We start from the raw sequence: 26,356 nt of genomic DNA, 5'->3' as shown, positions 1-26,356 counted from the left end.
TGAAGATTGTCGTGGAAAGGAGTTGTTGTCTATCCTCACTGATTGAGGTCTATGGGTCTTGAAGCTGAGGATCCAAAGGCAGAGGGCAGTACAGAGACCAGGGTAATGGACTTTAGAGATTCATTTGTTTGGGATTATAATGCTGAAGGTGGGGCTGTAGTCGATAAGTAGAAGCCTGACATAGGTTTCCTTATAATCCAGATGGTCCAAGGATGAGTGTAGAGCTAGTAAAAGGGCATCTGCTGTGTACTGGTGCAGGTAGGCAAGTTTAAAGGGATTGATGCAGACTGGGAGGCTAGAGTTGATGACATGAGCCATGATTAAACTCATGAAACATTTCATAATTCTGGAGGTCAGAGCCACCAGGCAGTAGTCATTAAGAGATATTGCATGTGTTTTTTTTGTACCAGGATGATGGTGGTCTTCTTGAAGCAGGTGGAGACTTCACACTGTACCAAGCAGACATTAAAGATGTCAGCGAATACACCCACCAGCTGGTCTGCACAGGATCTGAGTGCACAGCCAGGGGCTCCATCTGGGCCAGTGCTTTCCTTGGGCTCACTCTTGAAGGCTGATCTAACGACTGCAGCAGTGATTGAGGGAACAGGTACATCCGAGGCTGAAGGGCCAGGTGAAACTATTCCACTAGCGTTCAGCTCGTACTGAGCATAGAAAGCATTGAGCGCGTTAGGGAGGGAGGGATGTGTTTCTGCCTGCTATTTTGTTCTTCTTCATTTTGTATCCCATCATGTCATGTAGGCCTTGCCACAGGCACAGATGACTGTGTAGTTAGTTTGGGTCTCTAACTTAGTCTGATATCACCTCTTGGCATCTCTCATGGCCTTGCGGAGATCGTATCTGGATTTCCTGTAAAAATATGGGTCATCTGAATTGAATGCCGCATGCATGCCCGGCCTTCAGTAGGCAATGGATTTCCCGGTTCATCCATGGTTTCTTGTTTTAGTAAATATTGATTGACTTCTTTCACATGATTCTTTAGATTCCTAAAAGCTGCATCTTGGTTATGAGACCATTTCCAAGACTCATCCTTTGTCAATAGCAGATGTACGGGTGCCAAGGTGGGCCTTAAGACTATAAGAAAAAAGAGCAAATGTTAGACCATTCAGCCCATGGAGTCTGCTCCATCATCCAATCATGGCTGATAATTTTCTCAACCCTATTCTCCCACTTTCTCCCCGTAACTCTTGATCCCTTGATACTCAAGAATCTATCTATCTCAGTATTAAATAGACTCAATGACCTGACCTCCACAATCCTCTGTGGTTTGAATGCCATAGATTCACCACTCTTTGGCTGAAGAAGTTTCTCCTTATCTCCATTCTAAAAGATCTTCCCTGAGGCCAGGTTATGCTTGAACTCTCTGTAATAGTTCACCAATCCGAGGAAACACTTAAGTTCCAGTACAGATGTGAGAGCCAGAGCACTTTTGATCTCACTCACTTTACCTTCTAATGGGTGTGACCTGGTCTCATTGACTCTTCAACTCAAGTATGTCACTTGGGGTGCCTAGAACACACATTTTCCCTTCTAAGCTGTATGTCCACCAGTGAGAAAAGTCTATGGACTATGTCCAAGTTCTCCAAATGCTCTCTATTGATCTTCCCTGGTATTAGCACATTGTCTAGATAAATGGTGACCTGGGCTTAGACGTTGTAAAATGTTCTCCATCATCCACTGATAAACAATGGCAGTATTATTTATTGGCGCAATTCCTTATAGGTATTAATTGTAGCATATTTCTGGGAATCCTCATCTAACCACGATTGCAGGTATGCCTGGCTCAGGTCCAACTTCATGAAGGACAACCCCACCACCAGCTTTGAGTATAAGTCCTGTATGCGAGGGATTGGGTATTTATCCAGTTGCGAGAAGCAATTTATTGTTTGTTTAAAAAACCCTCAAATGGGATCTGACCCATTGGGCTTCACAATCAGTCTGACCCGTGCTGCCCATTCCACAGATTGGGCTGGTTTGATGATTGCTTTGCTTTCCTAGCCTCCTGGTTTCTGCCTCTACTCTTGCCCATAGACAAATGGCACTGGGCGAGCCTTGTAGTATCATGGAATTGCTTCAAGGTCTACATTCAAGGTTGCCCTGGCTCCTTTTAGAGCTTCCTGAAAAACTTCCAGGTATTTAATTAGGACTTTACTCAGGCAGCCATTTTCCAATCAAAAAATGTTGAGGCAATCATTGTGAATTTTTAGTAACCAATTTCATCCCCATCAGGCTTGGACCTGAGCCTTTCACTACAATCAGTGAGAACTGAATCAGCTGCTTCTTAGAAGAGACCAGAACAAAAGTTAGCCCCTTAATTTGTAAAGGATTTCCGGTATATTGTCTCGGTCTACCTGAGGTCTTATGTGAACCTAAGGATTGGAGTCCAGAGGGAATTTTGTTAAAGGCTGGTTCTGCAATCACTGATACAGCCATGTTGGTATCTACCTCCATCAGAACTGTGTGACCATTTAACTAGATGTTTATTTTGATTGGTTCTGATTTGGATGTTGCTAAGCAACTTAACTGTTCCAAAGCGGATATAGGTGGGCTTTCCAGGGCATGCACTCTCCTTGATACCGGCCTATGAGTTCTCTTTCTCACTTCAGTCCAAATGGGACCTTTTGCTGTCTGGAGTCCACAAGCCCTCAGCAACTATAATGACTCACTGGCCTGGATCCTGAAGCAAATATTAACCTTCTGGGTGCGATTTTGCTTTGTTTTGGGGTTTTGTTGTGGGCTGACCTAGAGTCCCTCAGTTCAGGATATGCCCAGAGTGAGACTGTGCAATTGCATTTACTCAAGTCCCCCAAGCTCAGTCAGCCTGGGGAGGATGGCCACTTCCATTTGCATAACCTGTAACCTATATGCTTCACTTGCCTCATTTTCCCATGGCTTAACCAGTTGAAGTGCCTGTTTGAATTCCTGTTGGGCTTCAGCCAGTAGGCACATGGTTACATCATTAATCCCACAGACCAAATGGTCTCTGGGCATCTCATTAAAGGTTTAACCAAAGTCACATACCTCTGCCACTCACCTTAACCTCATCAAAAATCCAGACATGGATATCCCTGGTTCTCAGATTGCTGAGTAAAACCAATAGCATCTCAGAATTAGAGGAAGTTTGGGGTCATAATATTCCTTGACTAAATCCGTCAACTATTGAATCAGGTGCGTCAGGAAATGTCAGGTTCCTAATGACTGAAAAAAGCTGTGTCCACAAGCTGTCAGGAAAATTACCTATTTCTTTTCATCTGCCCCAATGTCATTTGCCCAAAAAAAAGCCAATTCTTTCCACATACCGGGCCCTGTCTTGGACAGCAGGATTGGAAGTGTCAAACTTCCCATTCCCAAATATTCCCAGAAATACTTACCCCAACTCAAAGTCAACTGCTGCAAGCAAATTTCTTCAGGAGTGTATTATGCTTCTCTCTGTCCCATTGCCATGTCACCCTTTATTTATACGTGCATGATACTTGACACTGGTCTGGCTTCCTCAGAGCCAGCTCTCAGAGTGAGGAGAACCTCTGACACTCCTGTTTATATCTGTCAGCCAGGGCTTCCTGATTGGACTAGTTTAAAGCCCCAGTTGGGGAACTAATATTCTATGAGGTCCATCTGGCTGACCTCATTACCATCACAACAGTGATGCCTTCCTCAAAGAAAATATTTTCCCAATTAAAGTAAAATGGCATTCCCAAATCTGTTAACATTTTTGTGTGTAATAATACCCATAGGCCAAAGTAAAGTATAACCTAGAAAACACCAAACATTACTGATCTATAGAATTCACAGAAGCATTTTTATTGCTTTGGTTTGAGACCTGACAGGCAGACCAGCTACAGTTGAATATTTTGTACAGTCATCACTAAAAGTTAATTCATGGGGATTGGATGTAACTTGCTGGACTGACATTTATTGTCCATCCCAAGTTGCCTTTAAGACGTTGGTGGTGAGATACCATCTTGAATCTCTGCAGTGTATGTGCTGTAGGTACAAAGCCCTGAGGGAGAGAATTCCAGGATTTTGCCAATTGTCACCCCAAGCCCCAATTCTGAGCTTGTGATGGAGGGAAGGCCATTGATGAAACAGCTGAGGATGGTTGAGCCTAGAACAGTAGGCTGAGGGACTTCTGCAGAGATCTCCTGGAGCTGAGATGGCTGACCTCCAAAATGGCAACCATCTTCCCATGTGCCAAGTGTGACTCTAGTGGAGAGATTTCTCTCTGATACTCATTGATTCCAGTTTTGCTCAGGCTCCTCAATGCCCCACACTGTAAATTGCATCCTTGGTGACAAGGCCAGTCACTCTCACCTCACCTCTGGAATTCAGCTCTTTTGTCCATGTTTGAACCAAGGCTGTAAAGTGGACAGGAGTTGAGTGGCCCTGGCAGAATGCAAACTGGGCGTCACTGAGCAGATTATTGTTGAGTGGGTGCTGCTTGATCACATCATTCATTGCACTTTCCGTCACTTTACTGATTATTGAGAGGAGACCGATAGGGTGATAATTGTCTGGGTTGGATTTGTCCTGCTTTTTGTTTTCAGGACATTCCAGGGCAATTTTTCACGTTGGTTGTTAGATACCAGTGTTGTAACCATATTGGAAGAGCTTTGCTAGGTGACCAGCAAATTCTGGAGCACAACTCTTCAGTACTATTGATGGAAAGTTGTCAGGGCCTGTGGCCTTTGCAGAATCTAATGCCTCCAACTGTTTCTTGATATCAAATTGGCTGAAGACTAATATCTGTAATTCTGGGAACTACAGGAGGAAGCCAAGATAGATTATCCATTCAACACCTTTAGCAGAAGTTTGCTATGAATTCTTCTGCCTTATCTTTTGCACCTAATGTGTTGGGTTCTTTTGTTATTGTGGATGGGAATATTTGTGGAGCCTCCTCCTCCAATGCGTTGCTTAATTGGACTGCAGAACTTAGGTGTGATGTATTGGTTGTGGGATCATTTAGCTCTGACTATCACTATTCGGCATGCAAGTAGTCCTGTTTTGTACCTTCACCAAGTTTACACATCATATTTAGATATTTTTAGTTTCAGTAGGGGAACGTTTTAGGATCAGTGATCGTAATTCCACTAGTCTTAAGTTGGTTTTGGAAAAGGATACAACTGGCCCAAGGGTGAAAGTGCTAAATTAGGGAAAGGCAAAATACAACTGTGTAAGGCACGAATGAAGGAACTAGAGTTGAGGCGGTTGTTTGGGGCCTGGTATATCCACATTGAAAATGTGAGAATCTTTAAAGGCAAGTTAATCAGGGTTCAGGACCAGCATGTTCCTGTGAGGATAAAGGATAGGATGGCAAGATTCAGGAAACTCAGCTGATAAGACATATTGAAAGATTGGTCAAAGAGAAAAGGCAGCATATATAACGTTTAGGAAACTGCAATCAGACAAGGCCTTTGAGGAATATAAAGGAAACAGAAAAGAACTTAAAGAAGGAATTAGAAGGGCTCAAAAGAGCCATGAAATGTCATTGGCAAGTAGGATTAAGGAGAATCCCAAGGCATTTTCTACCTTTATTAGGAGGAAGAAGGTAGCTAGGGAAATGGTAGATCTACTCAAGAACAAAGGAGGGAATTTATGCATAGAGCCATCGGTATTCACCAGGAGAAGAACACAGATGATGATAAGTTTAGAGTGGAATATGTTAATTTTCTAGGGCATGTGGATATGGAGAAGGAAGAGATGTTGGGTGTCTTGAAAAACCTTAAGGTAACTTAAACCTTAAGTTCCCAAGGCCTGATGGGATCTGTCCCTGGTACTGAGGAAGGCAAGGGTGGAGATTGCAGGGGCCATGACAGAGATCTTTCCATCCTCTCTAGCCATACACGAAGTCCCAGAAGACTGGAGAAAAGCCAATATTGTCCTTTTATTTACGAAGGTGTTATAGACTAGATCAGAACATTCTTAAGCAGGCAGCCATAGACCAAACTTTGCAATTTGTTTCTGTAAGTGCACAGTGAAAATTACCCGGAGTGAGATAGCTAGATTGACTACTAGATTTTAGAACAGACAAAAAAAAATTATTCACAAAAATCACACAATAAAGCCCAGTATAAATGAAACACATGCTTGCAGGTTGAAGTTGAAGGGCAGAAAAGAGTGAGAGTTTCCACACATCTCCCTGTTGAACTTCCCATTTCAAGGCTGAACTAAAACTGCTCAGCTCAGCTTAGCTAAAGAGCCGACCACTCCCTGTCTTTATGCAGGTTACTTCTAAAGCATGACCACTTTGGCCTGAAGTCTCATCTGTTTATACATTAACAAAAGATCTCTCAAAATCCTTTTCATCTCTGTACCAAACCAGATTGATCGGAGGCTGGCTCGGTTTATTGCCCCTCTGAAAAAAGTCAAGAACATGGTCTCCTTGAGCCAAGGAACAGCTTTTAGGAAAAAAGAAGGGCTAGCTTTGTGACAAAGGGCAACATAAATAATCCAGGAAGTTATAGGCCAGTGAGCCTTACATCAGTGGGAGGAAAGTTATTGGAGAAGATTCTTAGGGACAAGATTTATTCGCATGTGGAGAAGAATGTGTGGGGGAGGGCTTGTCTCTCAAATTTCTGTATGTGACAAAGATGATTGATGAAGTTAGGGCAGTGGGTGTTGTCCTCATGGACTTTACTGAAGCATTTAACAAGGTTCCTCATGGTAGGCTGGTCCAGAATATTAAGTCACATGGAATCCATGGTGAATTAGTAAGTTGGATACAAAATTGTCTTGGTCATAGAAGACAGATGGTAGTTGTGAAGAAGTGTTTTTCTGACCCTATGTCTGTGACCAGTGGGGTTCAGCAAAGATCAGTCCTGGGATCTAAAAATCTATTCAGTTCATGAATGTCCTTAAGGGAGGTAAACTCCCATGCTTACCTGGTCTGGCTGACATGTGACTCTGGACCCACACCTATGTATTTACTTTTAACTACGCTCTGGGCAATTAGTGATGGATCATAAATATTGGTCTAGACAGCAATGTCCTCATCCTGTAAATAACAAAAATATATAAATGATTTGGAAGAAGTGTCAATGGTCTGATTTGTAAATTTTCAGGTGACCTGAAAATTGTAGAGTTGTGGATAAGTGAGGAAGGTTGTCAAAAGATACAGCGAGATATCGATCAGTCGAATAGCAGGGCAGAGAAATGGCAGATGGAGACAAGTGTGAGGTGAAGCATTTTGAAAGGTCAAATGCAAGAGGAAGGCATACTGCAAATGGCAGCACACTCAGCATTGATATACTGAGGCATCTTGGGGTGCAAGTCCATAGCTCCCTTAAAGAGGTAACATAAGTGGATAAGGTAGTAAAGAAAGTGAAGGCATGCTTGCCTTCATTGGTCAGAGCATTGAGCATAAAATTTGCATGTCATGTTGCAGCTATATGAGACTTTAGTTAGATCACATTTGGAGTGTTGTGTGCAGTTCTGTTCACCACACAGGAGGAAGGATCTGGAGGTTTTGGAGAGGGTGCAAAAGAGGTTTTCCATGATGTTCTGGATTGGAGTGTTTAGCTGTCTGGAGATGTTGGACAAATTAGCATTGTTTGTGCTAGAGCGTCAGAGGCTGAGGAGCGATCTGATAGAAATATATAAAATTTTGAGAGGTATGGTTAGGGTGGATAATCAGAGTCTATTTCCCAGGATTGAAATGTCAATTACTAGGGGGCATATGTTTAAGTTCAGAATAGGAATGTTTAGAGGAGATGCATGAAGCAAGTTTTTCTTGCACAGAGGGTAGTAGATGCTTGGAACATGTTGCCAGGGGAGGTAGTAGAAGCAGATACATTAGCAATGTTTAGGATGCTTTCAGTCAGACACGTAAACAGAAATGGAATAGAGAGATATGGACCATGTGCTCGAAGATGGGATTAGTTTAGAATGGCATCTTGGTCGGCACAGACATGGGCCTATTCCTGTGCTGTACTCATCCATGTTCCATGGATTAGTTGGCCTGAAACAATCTTTGGAAAGTGTTGGAATCGATTGTGAAGGAAATCTTAACAGTGCACTTTTTAATGAAAGAGGAATCATGTTTGACAAAGTTATTTAGATGAAGGCATTGCTGGCTAGGCTAGCATTTATTAACCATCCCTAATTACACAGAAGCCAGTTAAGAGTCAACCACATGACTCTGGGTGTGGATCATATGTAGGCCAGATGGGTTTTTCCTGACAATTGACACATGTTTATCATTAAATCTTTAATTCCAGATTCAAACTTGCAGTCCACCATCTGCCAAGGTGGCAATCAAATTTGTGTCCCCAGAATATTACCTGGGTCTCTGGATTAACAGTCCAGCAAAAATACCACTAGGCCATCGTCTCCCCTTAAGAAGGTGTAACTAGCAGGCTAAGTTAAAGGGTAAGCAAAAGATTAGTATATCTGAATTTCAAAAAGGCATTCAATAAGGTATCACTTACAATGTTAAGAGGGAGAATAAAGGCCCATGAGTTGGAGGTAATGCATTAGGATACATAGAGGGTTACTTAACAGACAGACCATAGAGAGTCGGCACAAATGCAGCATTTTCAAATTAACAGGATGTGAATGGTGGCGTACTGCAATGATGAGTGCATTGGGGCATCAGCTATTTACAGTCAATGTTAATAACTTCAACAAAGAGATGGACAGTAATGCTCTAGGTTTGCCATTGATACCAAATTCAGTGGAAATGTAAGCTGTGAGGAGAACCCAGAGAGGCTGCAAAGAGACAACTTCAGTAAGTGGACAGCAAGATGATAGATGGATTATAAAATGGAGAAATATAAGGTTATTCAATTTAGCTACAAGAGTAGAAACTTCTTATTTTGAAGGACGTGAAACCTGTAAATATTTATATTCAGAGAAACTTATATTGAAAACACAGAAAGTTAGCCTGCAGTTAAACAAGCAATGGAGAAGATCAATGGCATGTTTCTTTTACTGCAAGAGATTGAAGTACAGTGATAAAAAAGTCTTGTTATAATTCAACACGGCTTTGGTGAGACCACATCTGCAATACTGAGCATGATTTTGGACTCCATATTTAGCACAAAATAAAATCTATGAGGAGTATAAGGAGGCCATTTTACTCTTCAAGCATACTTTGCCATTCAGTATGATTAATACTATATTACCACTCTCTTCCCATGTCCTTTGATGCTTTTATAATCTAAAAGAAATCTATCTCTTTCTTGAATATATTCAGTGCATGCCCTTCACAGCTTTCTGTAGTGGAGAATTCCACAGGTTCACTACCCTTTGAGTGAAAACATTTTTTCCTTTTCTCAGTCCTAAATAGTCTACTCTGTATCCTGAGATTTTATCCCCTGGTTCCAGACTCCCCAACTTGGGAAAACATCCTCCCAATGTTTATCCAGGCCTGTTGGAATTTTATATGTCTCAGTCAGATGCCCTTTGATCTGCCTAAATTCCAGTGAATACATGCCCGTTCAAACTAACATTTCCTCATAGGACAGTCCTGCCATCCCCAGTACTAGCCTAGTCAACCTTTACTGCACTGCCTCATGACAAGTTTATCCTTTCTTTGGTAGGGAGACCAAATGTGTATGCAAAACTCCAAGTGTGGTCTCACTAAGGCCCTGTTTAACTGTAATTTGACATTCCTGCTTCCAAACTCAAATTTTCTTGTAATGAATATACCATTTGCCTTCCTGGTTGCTTGCTGCACCTGCTTGTCTACTTTCATGACTGGCGTCAGGGCACCCAAATCCCTTTGTACCTCTGCATTGCCTAATATTTCACTATTTAAATAATACTTCCCTGTTTTTGCACCAAATTGTATAACTTCACATTTAGCCGTGTCGTACTGCATCTGCAATGTGTTTGCCCACTCACTCAACTTGTCTACATCACCTTGAAGCCTACTTGCATCCTGCTCACAACTCACAATCCCACCCAGTTATGTAGCATCAGAAAACTTTTAAATGTTGCACTCAGTTCCCTTATCCAGGTCATTGACAAAAATCAAAAATATTTGAAAACCAATCAGTGATTCTTGCAGTCCCTCATAAGTAAACCCCTGCCTCTCGGAAAAAAGATCTATTTATTTCCACTCTGTTTTCAGTCTGTCAATATATTCTCAATTCATGCCAACGTATTATCCTCCACCCCCTGTGCTTTACCTTTGCCCACTAATCTCTTATGAGGCACCTGATCAAAAGCCTTCTGAAAATCCAAATATACCACATGCACCGGTTCTCCTACTGTATTCACTGTATACCCATGACTGCATCGCCAAATACCAGACTAATGCCATTTACAAGTTTGCTGATGACACTACCATAGTCGGTCGAATCTGAGATGGTGATAAAAATGATTACAGATGGGAGGTGGAAGAACTGGAAAAATGGTGCACTGAGAACAACCTAGCTTTCAATGCTGGCAAAACCAAAGAACTAATTATTGACTTTCAGCTGGATGTTACTTATGGCCCCTACACATTAATAGGACAGAGGTGGAACGAGTGGAGAGTGCCAAGCTCCTGGACTCTTCATGTGGACGCACTGGTTACAAAGGCCCAACAACGTCCCTTCTTCCTCAGGCAGCTGAGAAAATTTGGCATGACAGCAATTACCTTTGCCAACTTTTATAGGTGCCCCATCGAGAGCATTCTTTCTAGATGTATCACTATCTGGTATGGCAACTGTATCATTCAAGATCAGAGACAGTTACAGAGAGTGGTGAACTCGGTCCGGACAATCACAAAGGCCAACCTCCCATCTATAGAATCCATCTACCAGGCCCACTGTCAAGGAAAGGCCACCAGCATTCCCAAAGATCCATCCCACCCTTGCAATGTTTTTCTACAACCTCAACCAACAGGGAGAAGGTACAGAAGCCTGATCACATGCACCAGTCGGTTTTGAAACAGTTTCTACCCTACAGAATATTGAATGGACTCACAAATGTTTAGCATTCACCCGTACCTGTGTTTTTGTTTTTGCTGCTGTTTACCTATTATTTACTTATCTATGCTATTGAACTAGGTGATCTGCTGTATTGCTCGCAAGACAAAGCTTTTCACTGTGCCTCAGTACACGTGACAATAAATTCAATTCATTCAATTCTTCCTTATCTATTCTACTAGTTACATCCTCAAAAAACTCAGTAGATTTGTTAAGCTTTTCATAAACTTTTCATAAAGCTTGTCCTTGTCCAACCGGATTAACGCTTTCCACATGTTCTGTTATATTTTTTAGAATAGATTGTAACATTTACCTCACCACTCCAGCTCATTGGTCTGTAATTCTCAGATTTTTCTCTTTCACCCTTTTTAGATAATAGGGTTACATTTCCAACCCCCCAGTCCATAGGAACTGCTCTGGAGTCAATAGAAATTCGCAAGATGACCATCAATGCATCCAATAATGCATCCAAGGAAGGATATACTTGCATTAGTGGCAGTACAGCAGAGTTTCACTACTTCGTCCCTGGGTTGAGAGGCTATCCTATGATGAGAATCTGGATGAATCTTACATAAGGTTTAAAAGAATGAGAGATGATCTCATTGAAACATACAAGTTCTGAGACATTGTTTCAGCTGCCTGAGGCATCAAAATCATGGAGGGGGGCAAGGCCCCAGGATAAAGGATTGATCCATTAGGACTAAAATGAGGAGTAATTTCTTCACTTGTGAATCTTTGGAATTCTCTAGCCTGGAGGATTATAGATGCTCCGTCGTTGAACATATTTCACTGGGGGAGACAGATCTTTAAGTCTCTCAATGATTCAGGAATTTTGAGAGTTGGCAGGAAAGTGGAGATGAAGCCTAAGATCCACCATAACCAGACTGAGTGGTGAAACAGATTCAGTTGGTTGAATAGTCTCGACCTCCTTCTATTTCTTACATTCCCAAGTTCATGCTAGTGTTAAAACTAAATTTAGGAGGTAGTCATCTACTGCTCCTGTTACTAGTCCCAGCTTATTTGTTGTCAAACCTATTCAAAGATGCCCACCGAGGTTATGATACAAATTGTTTAGACTTGCTAGGTAATCATCAACATAATAATTGTTCTTTAGATTCTAATGTTGTTAAAACCTATATGTTGAGCTTACAGCTGAGAAAATCTTTTTGTCATTGTTTGTTCAAGAAAGATATTGTAAAATACAATTGCTGATGATGTTTTTGTTGTTAGTCAGGCTCTATACATAATTCTTAGAAATAATTATTTCGAAAATGTAATTCTGGTAGCATTGAGAGTGTGGACTGTGGGTGATGACAGAGATCTATGCAGTAGTTATAAATTTTAACAAGACACTTAGATATCCCCCTGTTAGGAAGAAGTACATTACAGCAATTACTCTCAAATTTAATTATTGTGCTTCAATGGGAATGTTGTCAAGTGTCTGATCTAAATAACTTTAGTTATTACCACCAAAGCAAACATCATTTGGATGTAACATACCTCTTCTCCAACCAAATGGCTCCAGGTCCAGTCACAAGGTTGACTACTTAGACAACTATTTCAGGAACCGTAGGAATGGAGACTTGCACAGAGACCAATATAAGTAGATTCCTTTCCTTGGTTGCCAGATAGTGAATTTGTGATTCTAAATCCTTAGTATTTTTGGTCAGACACAGAGCCATTATGTGAAATACTATATTTCACAAATTTTCCCCGTTGTCTCTCACTGTTATTCGAATCACAACTAGTCATCACATCCTAGCTGTCTTGCCATTGCTCATACTGGAGGAGGTATTGCTTGTTTTATTCATTCACAGGATGTAGGCCAGCATTTATTTCCCATACCTAGTTACCCTGAGCAGATTGTGGTGAGTTCACTTCTTGAACTTCTGTAGTCCATTTGGTACAGGTAGACCAACAATATCACTTGGAAGGAAGTTGCAGGAGACCCAGCGTGAAGGAATGGTGATATATTTACAACTCAGGATGATCAGTGGGAACTTGCAGGTTATGATGTTCCCATAATTCTTCTGCTCTTGTCCTTAGAGGTGGTAGTGGCCATGATTTTGGAAGGTGTTGTCAAAGGAGCCTTGGTGAATTTTTGCAGTGTACATTGTGAATAGCACACTCATTGGAGATGAATTCAGTGGAGCGAGTGTATTTTATGAGGGTGTGGTGCCAATCAAATAGGTTGTTTTATCCTGGATAATTCCAAATTTCTTGAGTATTGTTGGAGTTACACTCATCCAGGCAGGTGGGGAATATTCCATCACACTCCTGACTTGGGCCTGAGATGGTGGACAGGCTTCAAGGAGTGAGGAGGTGAGTTACTCACTGCAAGATTCCTAGTGACTGTTCTGTTTTTGCAGCTAAGGTATTTATATTACTGGTTTAGTTCAGCTTCTGGTCAATGGTAATCTGCAGAATGTTGAAAGAGGGATATTCTGTGATGATGATGCCATTGAATTTGAAGGGATGATGGTTAGATTCTGCCTTTTTGGAGATGGCCATTGCTTGCTATTTGTCAACCCAAGCCTGGATATTGTCCATATCTTGCTGCATTTGGCATGGACTGTTTCGGTTTTTGAGGAGTCATGAATGGAATTGAACACTCTTCAATCATCAACTAACATTGCCACTTCTAACCTTACGAACGTCATTGATGAAGCAGCTGAAGGTAGTTAGCCTGAATACTCCCCTGAGGAACTAGAGCAAAGATGATCTGTAGCTGGACAAAGTTGTAGGTATCCCTAAAACTTGGCCTTAGGATAAGCCAGATACACAGATGATAGCTTCTTTGCCCTCTATTGAAAGCTTAGTTTCAACCAAATGAAATTTAAAAACACTTTGGCAAAACATTTTCATGAAAAAGGAGGTAGGCCCTTTGATAACAGATTGCTCAGTCTTAACAATACTTTCTTTTAACAATCAAATATCATTGACAATTTGGTAACCATGATGTGGAGGTGCTGGTGTTGGACTGGGGTGGGCAAAGTTAAAAATCACACACCAGTTTATAGTCCAACAGGCTTATTTGGAAGTATTAACTTACAGAGTTCTGCTCCTTAATCAGGTAGCTCATTACTGATGAAGAAGCAGTGCTCTGAAAGCTAGTGCTTCCAAATAAACCTGTTGGAGGATAACCTGGTGTTGTGTGTTTTTTAACAATTTGTTAACTTAATGCAAAGTATGCCATTCTCTGAAAGAGTAATTTTTAATGTCACACCAAAGTTGTTTTTCCTTCTACCACAGTTGTTAATGGCTTGAACAGGTTGGTTTGTTCTCTTACTAAAGTGAATGCTTAATGAACAACAACATCATTCATTTATGTAACACCACTAAAGTTTTTCAATGTCTACAGATACTTAAATCTTATTAATTTGATTCTTTGCAAATATTTAACCATTTATCTGAATCCAAAATCTTCTTTAGTTTTTGCATCTGTGCTTGCTTGAATGCATTATCAAATACAAGGCATGGCTTTTCAATTGGAAATGGCTTCAAATGAAAAGCTGCTGCTTGAAACCAGCACCCATCAGAATAACTGGACATTAGAAGGGCTAAAACTAGAGAGATAACCTCATGTCTCAGGATACCAGATAAATTGGCTCATATTTGTCAAAAAGATATGCTCCGTTAATTTCTTGAAAAAGTGTTGAGTCCATACAGTAAGATCTTTAGTTAACCAAATTGACAAACTTTTTTTTCTGTCTATAATGCCAATATGAAGAAAAAGGCTTGTTTTCTGAGCAAATCACTCAACCAGATCACTTAATCTCGTAATCCAGAAATTGAGAGATTTTGTTAATCCCTAGAATGAAACTAGACTTGTCAATCTGTCATCCGCAGGACAGTACACTGTAGATAGGTATGTAAGATTTATTGGCGTAAAATCTTTATTGCTTATCAATATAATATCCAAGAAATTCCATTTTACAAAATGCATATTGTTGCATTCAGACTATAATTTGAACATCGAAACACAGCTTTGAAATAAAATTCCTTTATTAAAAAAAGCAGAAATATAATTTTGATAAATAAATTACTCTCAATAATTATATTTGGTTACCACAATGATATATGATGTGAAGTTGCTAACCAAAACCCACTATTTAAAAAGACTGGCTGTATCAGAACAAATGGAGTCACTATCAAGTATTTTTTGGATGATTCTGCTTTATCTGCAGTTTCTCTGAAAGTGTTGCATTTTGGCAGCAACCGGATAGAATGCAGAGAACTGTCTTACTGAATGGGTTTAATATTCTACACTGGCAACATGAGTTAGTAGAAAAATCATGCAGATTGTATGTGTTTCTTCTTCATTAGGTCAGAGTGGATCAAAAAAGATAGAAAGCAATCATTGCTTTGCGAATTTTAGATTATTGGACAGCCAGATGATTGATTTTAATCATCTTATTTCAGTCATTTTCTATTTGTATACCTAAAGTTCCTGTTGATTTTTAAAATCATTTTGAAGGCACAACATGAGATTGCTGTTCTATAAGATGTGCCGAATTGTGGCACTGTTTATATTTGAAAATCACACTAACGCAGCATCTCTTATATTGATGCTACTCCTTAGCCCAGAGCTAACCTCAAAGCTGCAACTGTAAGCGTTGAAATCATCAAGCTTGTAAAGGGACAGCCCCCTGGGACAGGGAGGTACAGCTGCAGAATTGACAACGCTTTGCTGAGCACTTTGCTTGATGTGTGTGGTAGTAGTGAGTGTGTCTGTGTGTACGTGGGGAGGATGAGGAAAGAAAGAGGTTGGGTTAATAGCCCAAGTATCAGGGAGATTGATGCTGGTTGGCTACAGCTGTCTGGTGCCCAGAGTGAGGCAGAGGGTGGAACGGAAATGAAGTGTGCAGCATCTCACTGTAGCAACTGTTGTTTGTGCTGGGATATGGTGAATCAGTGATTGGCTTACGGACTGTTACTACAAACCTAATCATGAGGGGTTTGCTCTTGATTTAGCTAGCTTGGAGAAGTATGAGTCCTGCCCAGACAATTATTGTACAGGTAAAGTACTGTGATGTTCTCTCTGTTGCTAAGCAAATATTGTACCCTTGAAGTGATCTTTGTTTAAAATTACAGTGAGAAACTGATTTTACTGTCTCGTTGTGTGCTGCAGCATCAGGTAATGCATCAGTGTTGACATAGTATATTGACAAGCTAAAGTGAGGATGATGTAGCCATATGTTTGCATCTTGGATAGCCATGAGTGCAGTGCAGATTAAGGACCATCTGAATGGTTGTGTTTCATTAGTTCTATGTTTGATGTGTGATCTATTTTATTGTGCATTAATTAGAAAAGCACACATTCACTGACAATTAATTGGACTCTGTCGTGTAATGTTGAGTGATATATATATGTAAAGTAGAAAGTATTCATACAAAGAGATTGCTTTAGCATTCTAGAGTTTAGAATGATAACAGAAATGCCCGTTTTCCTCTGCCAGTGAGGTATGACCTGCATAAATAACGTGATGACTGAACACAACACTGCCAGGTTTATGTTGCGGCAGGTTATAAAGCCTATCATGTCTATTTTTTAAGATTCAATGGCTGATTGCATAGGAGAATAAGTCTGATTTAATGCTTTATTCAATGTAACTCCACATGACAATACAAGAAAATTAATGACCGTGCTTATGTCAGGTAGATGTTTTCGATTTAAGGGAATTATATATACTGTGAGCTTTGTGAACACTACAGTTCAACATTTGGTGTGATGTAGTTTTCTGCAGCACTCAGCAGAAATGAGCACTGCCAGTAGTGTACATCAAGTGATGGGGAGGCGACCAACCCTTTTGTTGTATGCCACTGCCTTTAATTAACAGGGTTAGGGATCTGCGAATGGAACCCGAGCTTGAATAGGACTTTGATTAGCAGGATCTCTCATGTGGTACTAAACATGTTACAGAGCAGGTGTCAGAAATGCTTCTTTGCTTAAAATTGAACTGCATTTACTACAAGCATTCTCACAGTAAGATTTAATTTACATGCACCACTGCTAAATAACAAGATATTACACATTTTAGGAATATATTTCAAACTGTCCAGCTATTTGATAAATGTGCCACTTTAAAGAGAATGCAGTGTTGCATTTCATGAGAGAAAATGTATGCATCTGCAACCACTGGAAGTATTACTGCAGGATTATGTGGGATACACAAATTGGCTAGAATTCAAGTTCATAATTCAAGAGCCCATGTACCTGAAATGACGAGCAAGGAGTTAGTCCAGAGAGTCAAAACTAATACCTAACTCTTCTCTACCATCTGACTATCTCGATTTGAGAGTCTTAATCTCAAAAGCATTGTTTGTGACCTGAAGATAAAAATGGTTGCCATGGTGCCATGCTACTTGGCTCGTATATAACAGAAGTTTTAAGAAACTGATGAAAATGTTTGCTGCAGGCAAACCTTATAATTGGCAAAAATGGAAGTTACAGATTGGAAGCATATGTCAAAGGGAAATATTAAAAAGGAAATAACATACATTGTTTTGAAGAAAATAATGTACATTTTGTAGCCTTTGTATTTTTTCACTTTACATAAAGTAGTTCTTTTAAACAAAGAAAACTGCAGTCACGTTTTTGTACAGTCTATTGGATATGGACTGATCATCGCAAATGTTTTAGGTTTTTGAGACATTTATTTATCATTTTCCAGTATTTTGTTGGCTATTGCCAAAGAAGGTTCATTTGTCCATTCTTAGTAGTGTAAAATATGTGTGTGCTGGGTACTGCTGGAATTCTTTCGACTGCAGGGTTTAGCAGAAACAGTGGAACGCAGGAAATAATAGCTTTATTCTTGCATTATTTCGTAAAGAGTGTGCTGCTGCCTGTGGCAAAGTACAGTAATAACCCCTATGTAGAAAAGAAAGCCAGAACTGAAAATAAGACCAACAGATTCCAAATATACCACATTGAATGAGTATACAGTTTGTGTATTGTGATTAATTAATATCAAATAGGAAAATTAATGCTAAATCTTTGTTAGAAAAGCAAGAAAATCATGAGTTTCTATATTACTATCGATGAGTGTTGAGCATTAGTCCTTCCAGATGGAGTTATGGGAAATCAAGAAAAAAATGAAGCAGAACTGAATGAAGATGATGTTGATATAACTCAATGAAGAGTGGTGAAAAGAATATACTGCAAAGTACATAGACTGCTGATTAGTCTGTTTCTGTGCTGAGTACTCTGTGTCATTTTTAAATAATTAGGAATAAAGCAGTCACAACTCCCTTTCAAGTTTACCAGAGCACCACTTTATTTTGTTATTTAGAGTGAATTAAATGTTTTCAATGATGAGCATTGTTCATCTTTTAAAACTCATTTAATATACACTATTATGACTGAAGCCTAAAATATCTTTGAAAAAGGTAAGAATGACAATGGTTTCTTAGCATTTATAAACTTATAGTTAATTCAAGTGGCGCTTTGTGAGTTCTTTTTATTTATTTATCTCAAATATGAAAACAGTTTGCATTAATATACTTTACCTCTTCAAAAAATTATCTAATCCGAAAAGAGAATTTCCAAATGGCAAACCCATTAATTCCTAGTGAATAAGCCAACTGGTTGCACTATATCCAAGACAGAAGTAGGCCACTTGTTGACTAATGATGCTATTTTACTTAATCTTTTTTTGAAAAACAAAATTGGGTAAAAGATTCCATTCTAACACTGCCCCCACCAACTATAGTCAATAGCCAATTTACAGATGCTTTCACAGATCTTATCACTGGCAGTTCTAACTTGACCCACTAGGAGGCATGTTTCAGTAGCTTGTTTTCCAGCCTTTTCAGTTCAGTTCTCACAAATGGGTACAGAAAATGATGAGAAAGTCTGTTCTCTGAAAGAAATCCAAGGGAAAATGACCCCTTTGGCTCAGATTCAACTTTGAAATTATTAGCTGAGTATGCACCATTTTAGTGTTTTGGCTAAAAAATTGTCCCTTCAGTTGTATTCTCATCAGAACACAATTAAATTCACAAGACAAATTTAAGCATATACTCTGAAATAAACAACAAGGACATTCACACTTGTTAAATGTGATTTCATAAATTAATCTGCAAGTTTCAATGAAGGACTAAAACATTGTGTTGTGATAACGAGCAAACACATACTGTTTCTTATGAAGTCTATTGGCACGTTTTGCTATGTTAAGGGCATCATGCAAGTTGCTAATGTCTCGTGATGGATAACTGATGGAATATAAATAAGAATTTCCTGATTTTCCCTGTTGTTAAAGTATAATGCCAATCTGCTGACTTGAGCAGCAAACAGTATTCAAAAGCAGGGAGTATATAAATAAAAACAAAACAAAGTGGTTTTGTTCTTATTTAATTCATTTATGGGATGTGGGTATCGCTGGTTGGATCTGTGTTTATTGCCATCCTTAGTGTCATTGCACAAGGTGGTGGTGAGCTGCCTTCTTAAACCATTGCAGCCTACTTGCTGTGGGTTGATCCACAATGTTCTTAAGGAGGGAATCCCAGGATTTTGACCAAGCGACACTGAAGGAATGGTGATATATTTCCAAGTCAGGATCGTGAGTGGGTGGGAGGGGAACTTGCAGGTAGTCGTTTTTCTATATGCCTGCTACCCCTTTGCCTCAAGATGGCATTGGTCATGGGATTGGAGGTGTTATGAGGAGTGTTGGTGAGTTTTTGCATTGTAAATGGTCAACACTTTGTCATTTTGTGTCAGTGGAGAAGAGAGTGCATGTTTGTGATGTGGTGCCAGTGTGCTGCTTTGTCCTCAATGGTGTCAAGCTTCTTGAGTGTTGTTGGAGCTGCATCTATCTAGGCCAATTGGGAGTATTCCATCACATTCCTGACAAGTGCCTTGTAGGTGGTGGACAAGCTGTAGGGAGTCAGGAGGTGAGATCTCAACTGCAGGTTTCCTAGCCTCTGACACCTGCTCTTGTAGCCACTGTATTTACATGGCTAGTTGAGCTCAATATCTGGTCAGCGCTATCCTCCAAAATATTGATAGTGTGAGATTCAGCAATGGTAATGCCATTGAATATCAAGGGGTGATGGTTAGATTCCATCCTGCTGGAGATGATTATTGTCTGGCACTTGTGAGATACAAATCTTACTTGTCACTTGGCAGCTCAAACCTGGACATAGTCCAGGTTTTGGTGCATTTGGTGCAGTATCTAAGGAATCACGAATGGTGCTGAACATTGTGCAATCATCAGTAAACATCCCCACTTCTGATCTTGGGATGGAGCGGAGGTCATTGGGGCAATGAAGCAGGGGAAGGTGGTTGGGCCTAGGACACTACCTTGAGGAACTCCTGCAGAGATAACCTGGAGCTGAGATGACTGACCTCCCACAATCACAACCATTTTCCTTTGTGTCAGGTATGACTTCAACCAGTGAGATCCTCCCCACCTTCAGATTCCCAGTTATGCTGAAGTTCCTTGATGCTGCACTTGGTCAAGTGTTACCTTGACGTCAAGATCAGTCACTCTCACGTCATTTCTGCATTTTAGCTTTTTTGATTTGTATCTGAATGAAGGCTGGAGTATGATTACAAACTGTGCTGCCCTGGCAGAACCCACACTGAGCATCAGTGAGTCGGCTATTGTTGAGTTAGTGCTGCTGGTAGCAATGTTGATCACCCCTTCCATTTCTTTACAGATATCAAGAGTAGACCCTAGGGTTGGTAATTGGCAGGGTTGAATTTTTCTTACCCTTTGTGTACAGGACATATCTGGACAATTTTGCCCATTGTTAGGTAGATGCTAATATTATGTTTGTGTAATGTCCCCTTGCTAGGGATACTACAGGTCTGGAGAATATGTCTTCAAAACTATTGTTGAAATATTGTCAGGGCCCATAATCTGTGCTGTAACCAGTATCCTCAGTTGTTTCTTCATATCATATGGCAGACCTTGAATTAGTTTAACACTGGCACCAGTAATGCTGGAGACCTCTGGAGGAGGTTGAGAGAGATCATCTATTTGAACTTTATACCTGTTTAAATGAAAGTTTGATTGCCAATCAATATGGCAAAGTCCATGCCGCATTTTTAATCTACTTGTCCTGACTATTTAAGGGAATGTAGTTTGAATGGGAAATCCTTTGATCTCTTCTGATGTATTTATCAACTGTTAGCAGCTTTTATTCTGCTCATGCAATCATCAAATTCTTGAGCAATGGAATAGAAGTCAGGAAGTAGTCTCCTTTGAATGACTGCGATTGCATGCAAACATGCCATCTTTAATTGAAAATCGGAAGAACTTCAGAGGATGGGTCACTGGAGCCAAAACATTAACTCTGATTTCTCTTCACAGATGCTGCCGGGTCTGCTGAGCTTTTCCAGCAATTCCTGTTTCTGTTTTTTTTAATTTGGACCTGTTCACCTTCACTGTACTGTATTGCATTTTGAAAAGATGGATGGAGATCATTATGCCAAATCTCTAACTGCACATGTGATAACAGTGTCTTTTCGGTCTGTGGTGTCTCAAAAAAAGATTTAACTTTCAGCACATGACATTAGTTTTGTAATGACTTTTTAGGAACTCTACTGCAATGACCAAGGCCCCCTTTAGGTGAAGGTTAGTGAGTTGGACCCCATGATGTGGACAGATTTGACTGTGGTTCACTTGCTCCTCATGACATTTGCAAAAGAAAATATCAAAGATGTAAATAAAAACCAAAAGAACTGCAGATGCTGTTAATCAAAGAATAAAAATAGAAATTACTGGAAAAGCTCAGCAGGTCTGGCATCAGTTCTGAAGAAGGGTGACTCGACTTGAAACGTTAACTCTGATTTTCTTCACAAATGTTGCCAGACCTGCTGAGCTTTTCCAGCAATTCCTATTTTTGTCTGTAAAAGGATGTAGCTGCTTAAAGTCTGGAGGCTGCAAAGGGAAATGAAATTTCTTTCAGTATTTCGAAAGACAACATAAGGACTTTGCAAAGACTGCCGAATCACACTGGGTGAGGTAGATCATTAAATAGTGTATGCAGGAAAACAATGTTATGGGTACTGTCCATCTGCAATAATCAGACAGTTCTTTCATTGCATCTCAAGGGGCATCATGCCAAATTCATATTTTCCAAGAGCTACACATTTCAAACATTTCTGACATGAGCATGTTGAACTGCTGATATCCAAAATGATCTTCCTTGGGCTAATGTCAATCATCAATGATCACATGTTTTTTTGGAGATCTGTTGCCGTGGTTATTTTGGACGAGTGTGTCGTAATAGTCAGGAAATTATAATGTTATTAACATCGGGAGTATTACTTCAAATAGGCTGGTTGAAGATTTCATTGCAGCTAATAGTAACACTATCAAGAAAGGAAATTATAGCAAAAAAAGGAAATAGAATTTTTAACAATGTTCATCCATGCATGCTGTGCCTGAAGACAGGTTGTTTGCTCATTCTCTGCTGATGTTTTATCCTAAGCAGTTTTCTTTACAGCTGTTGACAATGGTGGTTTACTATTAGCATCATTCCTGAGGCAGGGCAAGGAGGGAGGTCCTGAGTTGATATCAGTTGGGGAGGGATCAAACCTGGACTCTTGTTATGCTGAATCACAAATGTAGAATCATGGAGCTATACTGTTGTACAGCACGGAAACAGACCTTTTTGTCCAACTTCTCCATGCCGGCCAGATATCCAAGTTAATCCAGTCACCATTTGCCAGCATTTGGCCCATATCACTCTAAAACGTTCTTATTCATATATCCATCCAGATGCCTTTAAATGTTATAATTGTACCAGCCTTCACCTGTTCCTATGGCAATTCATTCCATACACACTTTCTCTGCATGAAAAAGGGCCTTTTAGGTCCCTTTTAAATCTTTCCCCTCTCAGCGCAAACCTATGCTCTCTAGTTTTGGACTGCCCTACCCTGTGGGAAAGACCCTGGATATTTACCCTATCCAGGCCCCTCATGGTTTTATAAACCTCTATAAAGTCACCCCTCAGCCTCTGACGCATCAAGGAAAATAGCACCAGTCTATTCAACCTCTAGGAGAAAGTGAGGACTGCAGATGCTGGAGATCAGAGCTGAAAAATGCTGGAAAAGCGCAGCAGGTCAGGCATCCAAGGAAGGGCTTATGCCCGAAACGTTGATTCACCTCCTCCTTGGATGCTGCCTGACCTGCTGAGCTTTTCCAGCAACACATTTTTCAGCTCTGTTCAACCTCTCCCTACATACTTGAGCCATCTGAGCTAACTGATCCACTTGTGATCATTTACACATCACTGGAATCTAATAGAAGTTCAAAAAATAAAATCAAACTTTTTTTAAAGCCTTATTGGGGGTAGTACATAATAGAGAGGAAGTGATGCTACAAGTGTATAAAGCCTTCCTCAGACCCCACCTAAGTGTAGAGCTGAATCTTAGATTTCTTTAGCTGAGTGTCAGTTTTGTTGACTTTCACGGAAGGTTTAGAAATGCAAGGCCTAGTTGGTTTTCTCACCCTATTTTTTCAAACCTGCCTCATTAGCTTTCTGCCTCACCCCTATAGTGCTTTCTTTGTCCAACTCTGGCCTATCTACTACTCACTGTAGCCAGAACAACTTGCTGTTGCCAGACGTTGCATCCCCTGGAGCCAGTGCCACCTTTAACAGGCACTGTGCACCCAGAGAAGTGCTGTTAGTCTAGAGCTGCCCTGCACAGTTCCTGAAATCTGCCCTGACTATGAAATACAAGAGAAAATTTGAACCCTGCTTCACAGTCAGGGACCTGGACGTCCAGCTGGACGACATGGTGCTGACATGGGACCTCATTTTCTCCTAGGACTGGCAGTGAAGGCCATGATACCAACCTGGTCTATGTTTGCCATCCAGGTCAGTGCAGTCTCAGCCATTTGAAAGGCCACGTAGTGCTACAGGAAGAAGGTCAATGGCCTTCACACTCTCTCTATCTCTGCTGGTGTCCCCACCTCTCACCAACACTCATGCTCTACCACTCGCACTATCTGCCCTTAGTTGCTATCACAAACCCAGACCCCATTCACTCTACATGCCGTCTGCACTGCCAACTCAGTCACTCGGAGTACCTCTTGCCTTGCATCAGAGTAATATCTGTGCCACCTACTTTCAGTGCCTGTAATATCCGCTGGAAAAGAGACCCAGTTGGGCACAAATGGTCAAGCTGAGTGTTGTGTTGACTGGCATCCGATTCCTCAGCCCTTATGAGGGGAGTACCCTGACTCTGACTGCCTGTGTCCAAGCCCCTATGCTAGTATTAGAGGGTGCCCTTGGGTTGGACCACAGCTCAGCAAAAAGACAAAGCAGGGATGCTGTGTGCAGCCAGGTCAGCTCAGAGTGCTTGAGCACTATGACTGTAAGCGAAGAGCCCACAGATACAACCGAGTCCAGTCTGTGAGCTGGGTATGTGTCACTGAGTGCAAAGTGTTCTTGCTGCAGCATGGCAATGATAGCTGTGTTTGCATCTGATGTGCAGCATTGAAACTCAGAAGCATGCAGCATGTGGATTGGAGATGCTCTATTAAAGAGTGCAGCAGCTGATGCATATTGGATGCCCATGTTAGCAGATGCGGTGTGTACGTGGCCGGTGTTCATTGACTGTGCTCTGAGATATTACTGTCTGGTGCCCAACTTAGAGATCCTTTAGAGCAAACAGTGAATTGAAGTCACCAGGTATTTGTTCTGACATCTGTGCTGAGAATTCTTAGTGTCCAGTATGCTTGTGATGGGTGGTAAGATAGAATGCTGCATATTCATGAGGCACAATTTGCAGTTAATAAGTTCATTAACAAGCAATAATCCCCCTTACTAAGTGACTCATTGCTGCCTAGTGAGGATCTCACCTCAACGCTTAGAATTTAGTTAAAATATGCAGCAAGTTGTTCCTGACACCGAGAGAGGGCCCACTGGACTCAAGCAATTCGGACACATTTCCCATCATGTCCCATTTTGTACGAACCCTTGTAAGATTCAGCCTATAGTGCCCAGTTTTAGACACCACATTTTAGGAAGGACAAATTAGCCTTGGTAGTGCTGCAGAATAGGTTCACCAGGACAATATCAAAGCTTAAGGTTTAAATTATGAGGACAGGTTACGTAAGTTTAACGTGCATTTCCTTGAATTTGAAAAGTTAAGAGGTGATGTAAAATGAGAACATGCAGACACATTGTTTTCTCTGATGTGATAAGATCAGAATTGTAAAATTAGAGATAAACTATCCAGGAGCAAAATCCGCAGACTGGATAGTGGAAATCTGGTATTCCTATCTCCAACAGCTTGTAAATTCTGCATCAATTTTAATACGCTTTCAAAAGTGAAATTAACTGATTTTTGTTTTGTCAGGTTATCTAAGGAATGGAACAAAGATGGGAAAATGGGTTTGAAATACGAAACAATCGTAATTGAATTGTATATTAGAATGGAATTAGAACTACCTTCTCCTGTGCTATTATTTCTTCTGTTAAAATGTCCTGAAAGGAACTATAATTGATAAAAAAGTGACACAGTGAATCTCCACCCATTGCTATTCTGCTAATCATTACTGACTGATCCAAAATTGGAAGGAACATGAGGGGTGATATGAAGACATTTTCAACTTCTTTACAGTTGGCATCAGTGGCTAATTGTGGTTGTAATGTTTAAGTGATTATCACCCGTTCAGTTTTATGATCAATAATTGGAGAGCTTTTAGATAATTCATAATAATATTGAAAATAACAAATATTATTAAATGAAGAATCTACACAATAAATAGCTTGATGTACGAGCAGGTATAGAACATTGGATCATTGGATCAGGTTGCATTGAGATTTGACAGCCTTCAGCACTGATTAGAGCAGACTGGTTTTGTCTGGTTTTGGTGCTCAGGGTAGGCTGCCTTGCAAAATCATTTGACAGGACTGGTACAGAGGAACTGAGTGCTGAATAAATAAAATGTGAAAAAAGCTGAGGAAGTTCAATTTGCTTGCATGCAATGAAAAGATGTTTTTAGAAACAGAATCTTTTTTTTTAGAAAAGGCTATAGGAAATCAGTGAGTGATCTGCACTCAAGCACAGAATTATAAATCAAGGACTTCAACTTATGCTGACCAAAGGTTGTCAAAGTTCCTTTGTCCGTAATTTTAACAAACATATTAAACTGTTTATTGTCACCAGGTTAATGCATGTATTGAAATAGCAGTCTAAGGAATTAATACAAGTGTTTTATTTAACAGGAGAGACATGAAGTGAAATTTGTCACTTTGTTGACTCCATTGGGTAAATTGGTACTCAATGAGTTTCCATAGTAACAAGGCAATATCATTATTGAAACATTGGAGCAGTAGCAAATAACCATTTCCCTTCACTGCTGTATTTAGTTCTGCAGTGATATTTACACGCTGATTATAATTCAGGATGGGAGTTAGTATATTCTTGTTTATTACAGTTATATGGTGGTAATATTGTGTATACA

General features: G+C 40.3%; 1 protein-coding gene across 6 annotated transcripts in view; it reads left to right on the top strand.

The window, feature by feature from the left end:
* Positions 1 to 15,798: 15,798 nt before the first annotated feature.
* The window catches only part of LOC122549923 (E3 ubiquitin-protein ligase HECW1-like), a 462,631-nt gene continuing 452,073 nt past the window's right edge, over positions 15,799 to 26,356 (top strand). For 2 of the 6 annotated variants that reach the window (XM_043690159.1, XM_043690155.1), the window contains exon 1: positions 26,229 to 26,304. Coding sequence is in view for 1 of the 6 variants with exons in the window: in XM_043690154.1 (XP_043546089.1) it covers positions 15,918 to 15,947 (30 nt within the window). In the remaining 5 variants the exon portion in view is untranslated. Of the gene's footprint in view, positions 15,948 to 26,228; positions 26,305 to 26,356 lie in introns of those variants that run through there. The other 4 variants (XM_043690154.1, XM_043690160.1, XM_043690156.1 and 1 more) reach the window with 4 other exon arrangements.

The sequence above is a fragment of the Chiloscyllium plagiosum genome, chromosome 5 (genome assembly GCF_004010195.1).
Source record: "Chiloscyllium plagiosum isolate BGI_BamShark_2017 chromosome 5, ASM401019v2, whole genome shotgun sequence".
Lineage (NCBI taxonomy): Eukaryota > Metazoa > Chordata > Chondrichthyes > Orectolobiformes > Hemiscylliidae > Chiloscyllium > Chiloscyllium plagiosum.
This window is presented reverse-complemented; position numbering and strand designations above follow the sequence as displayed.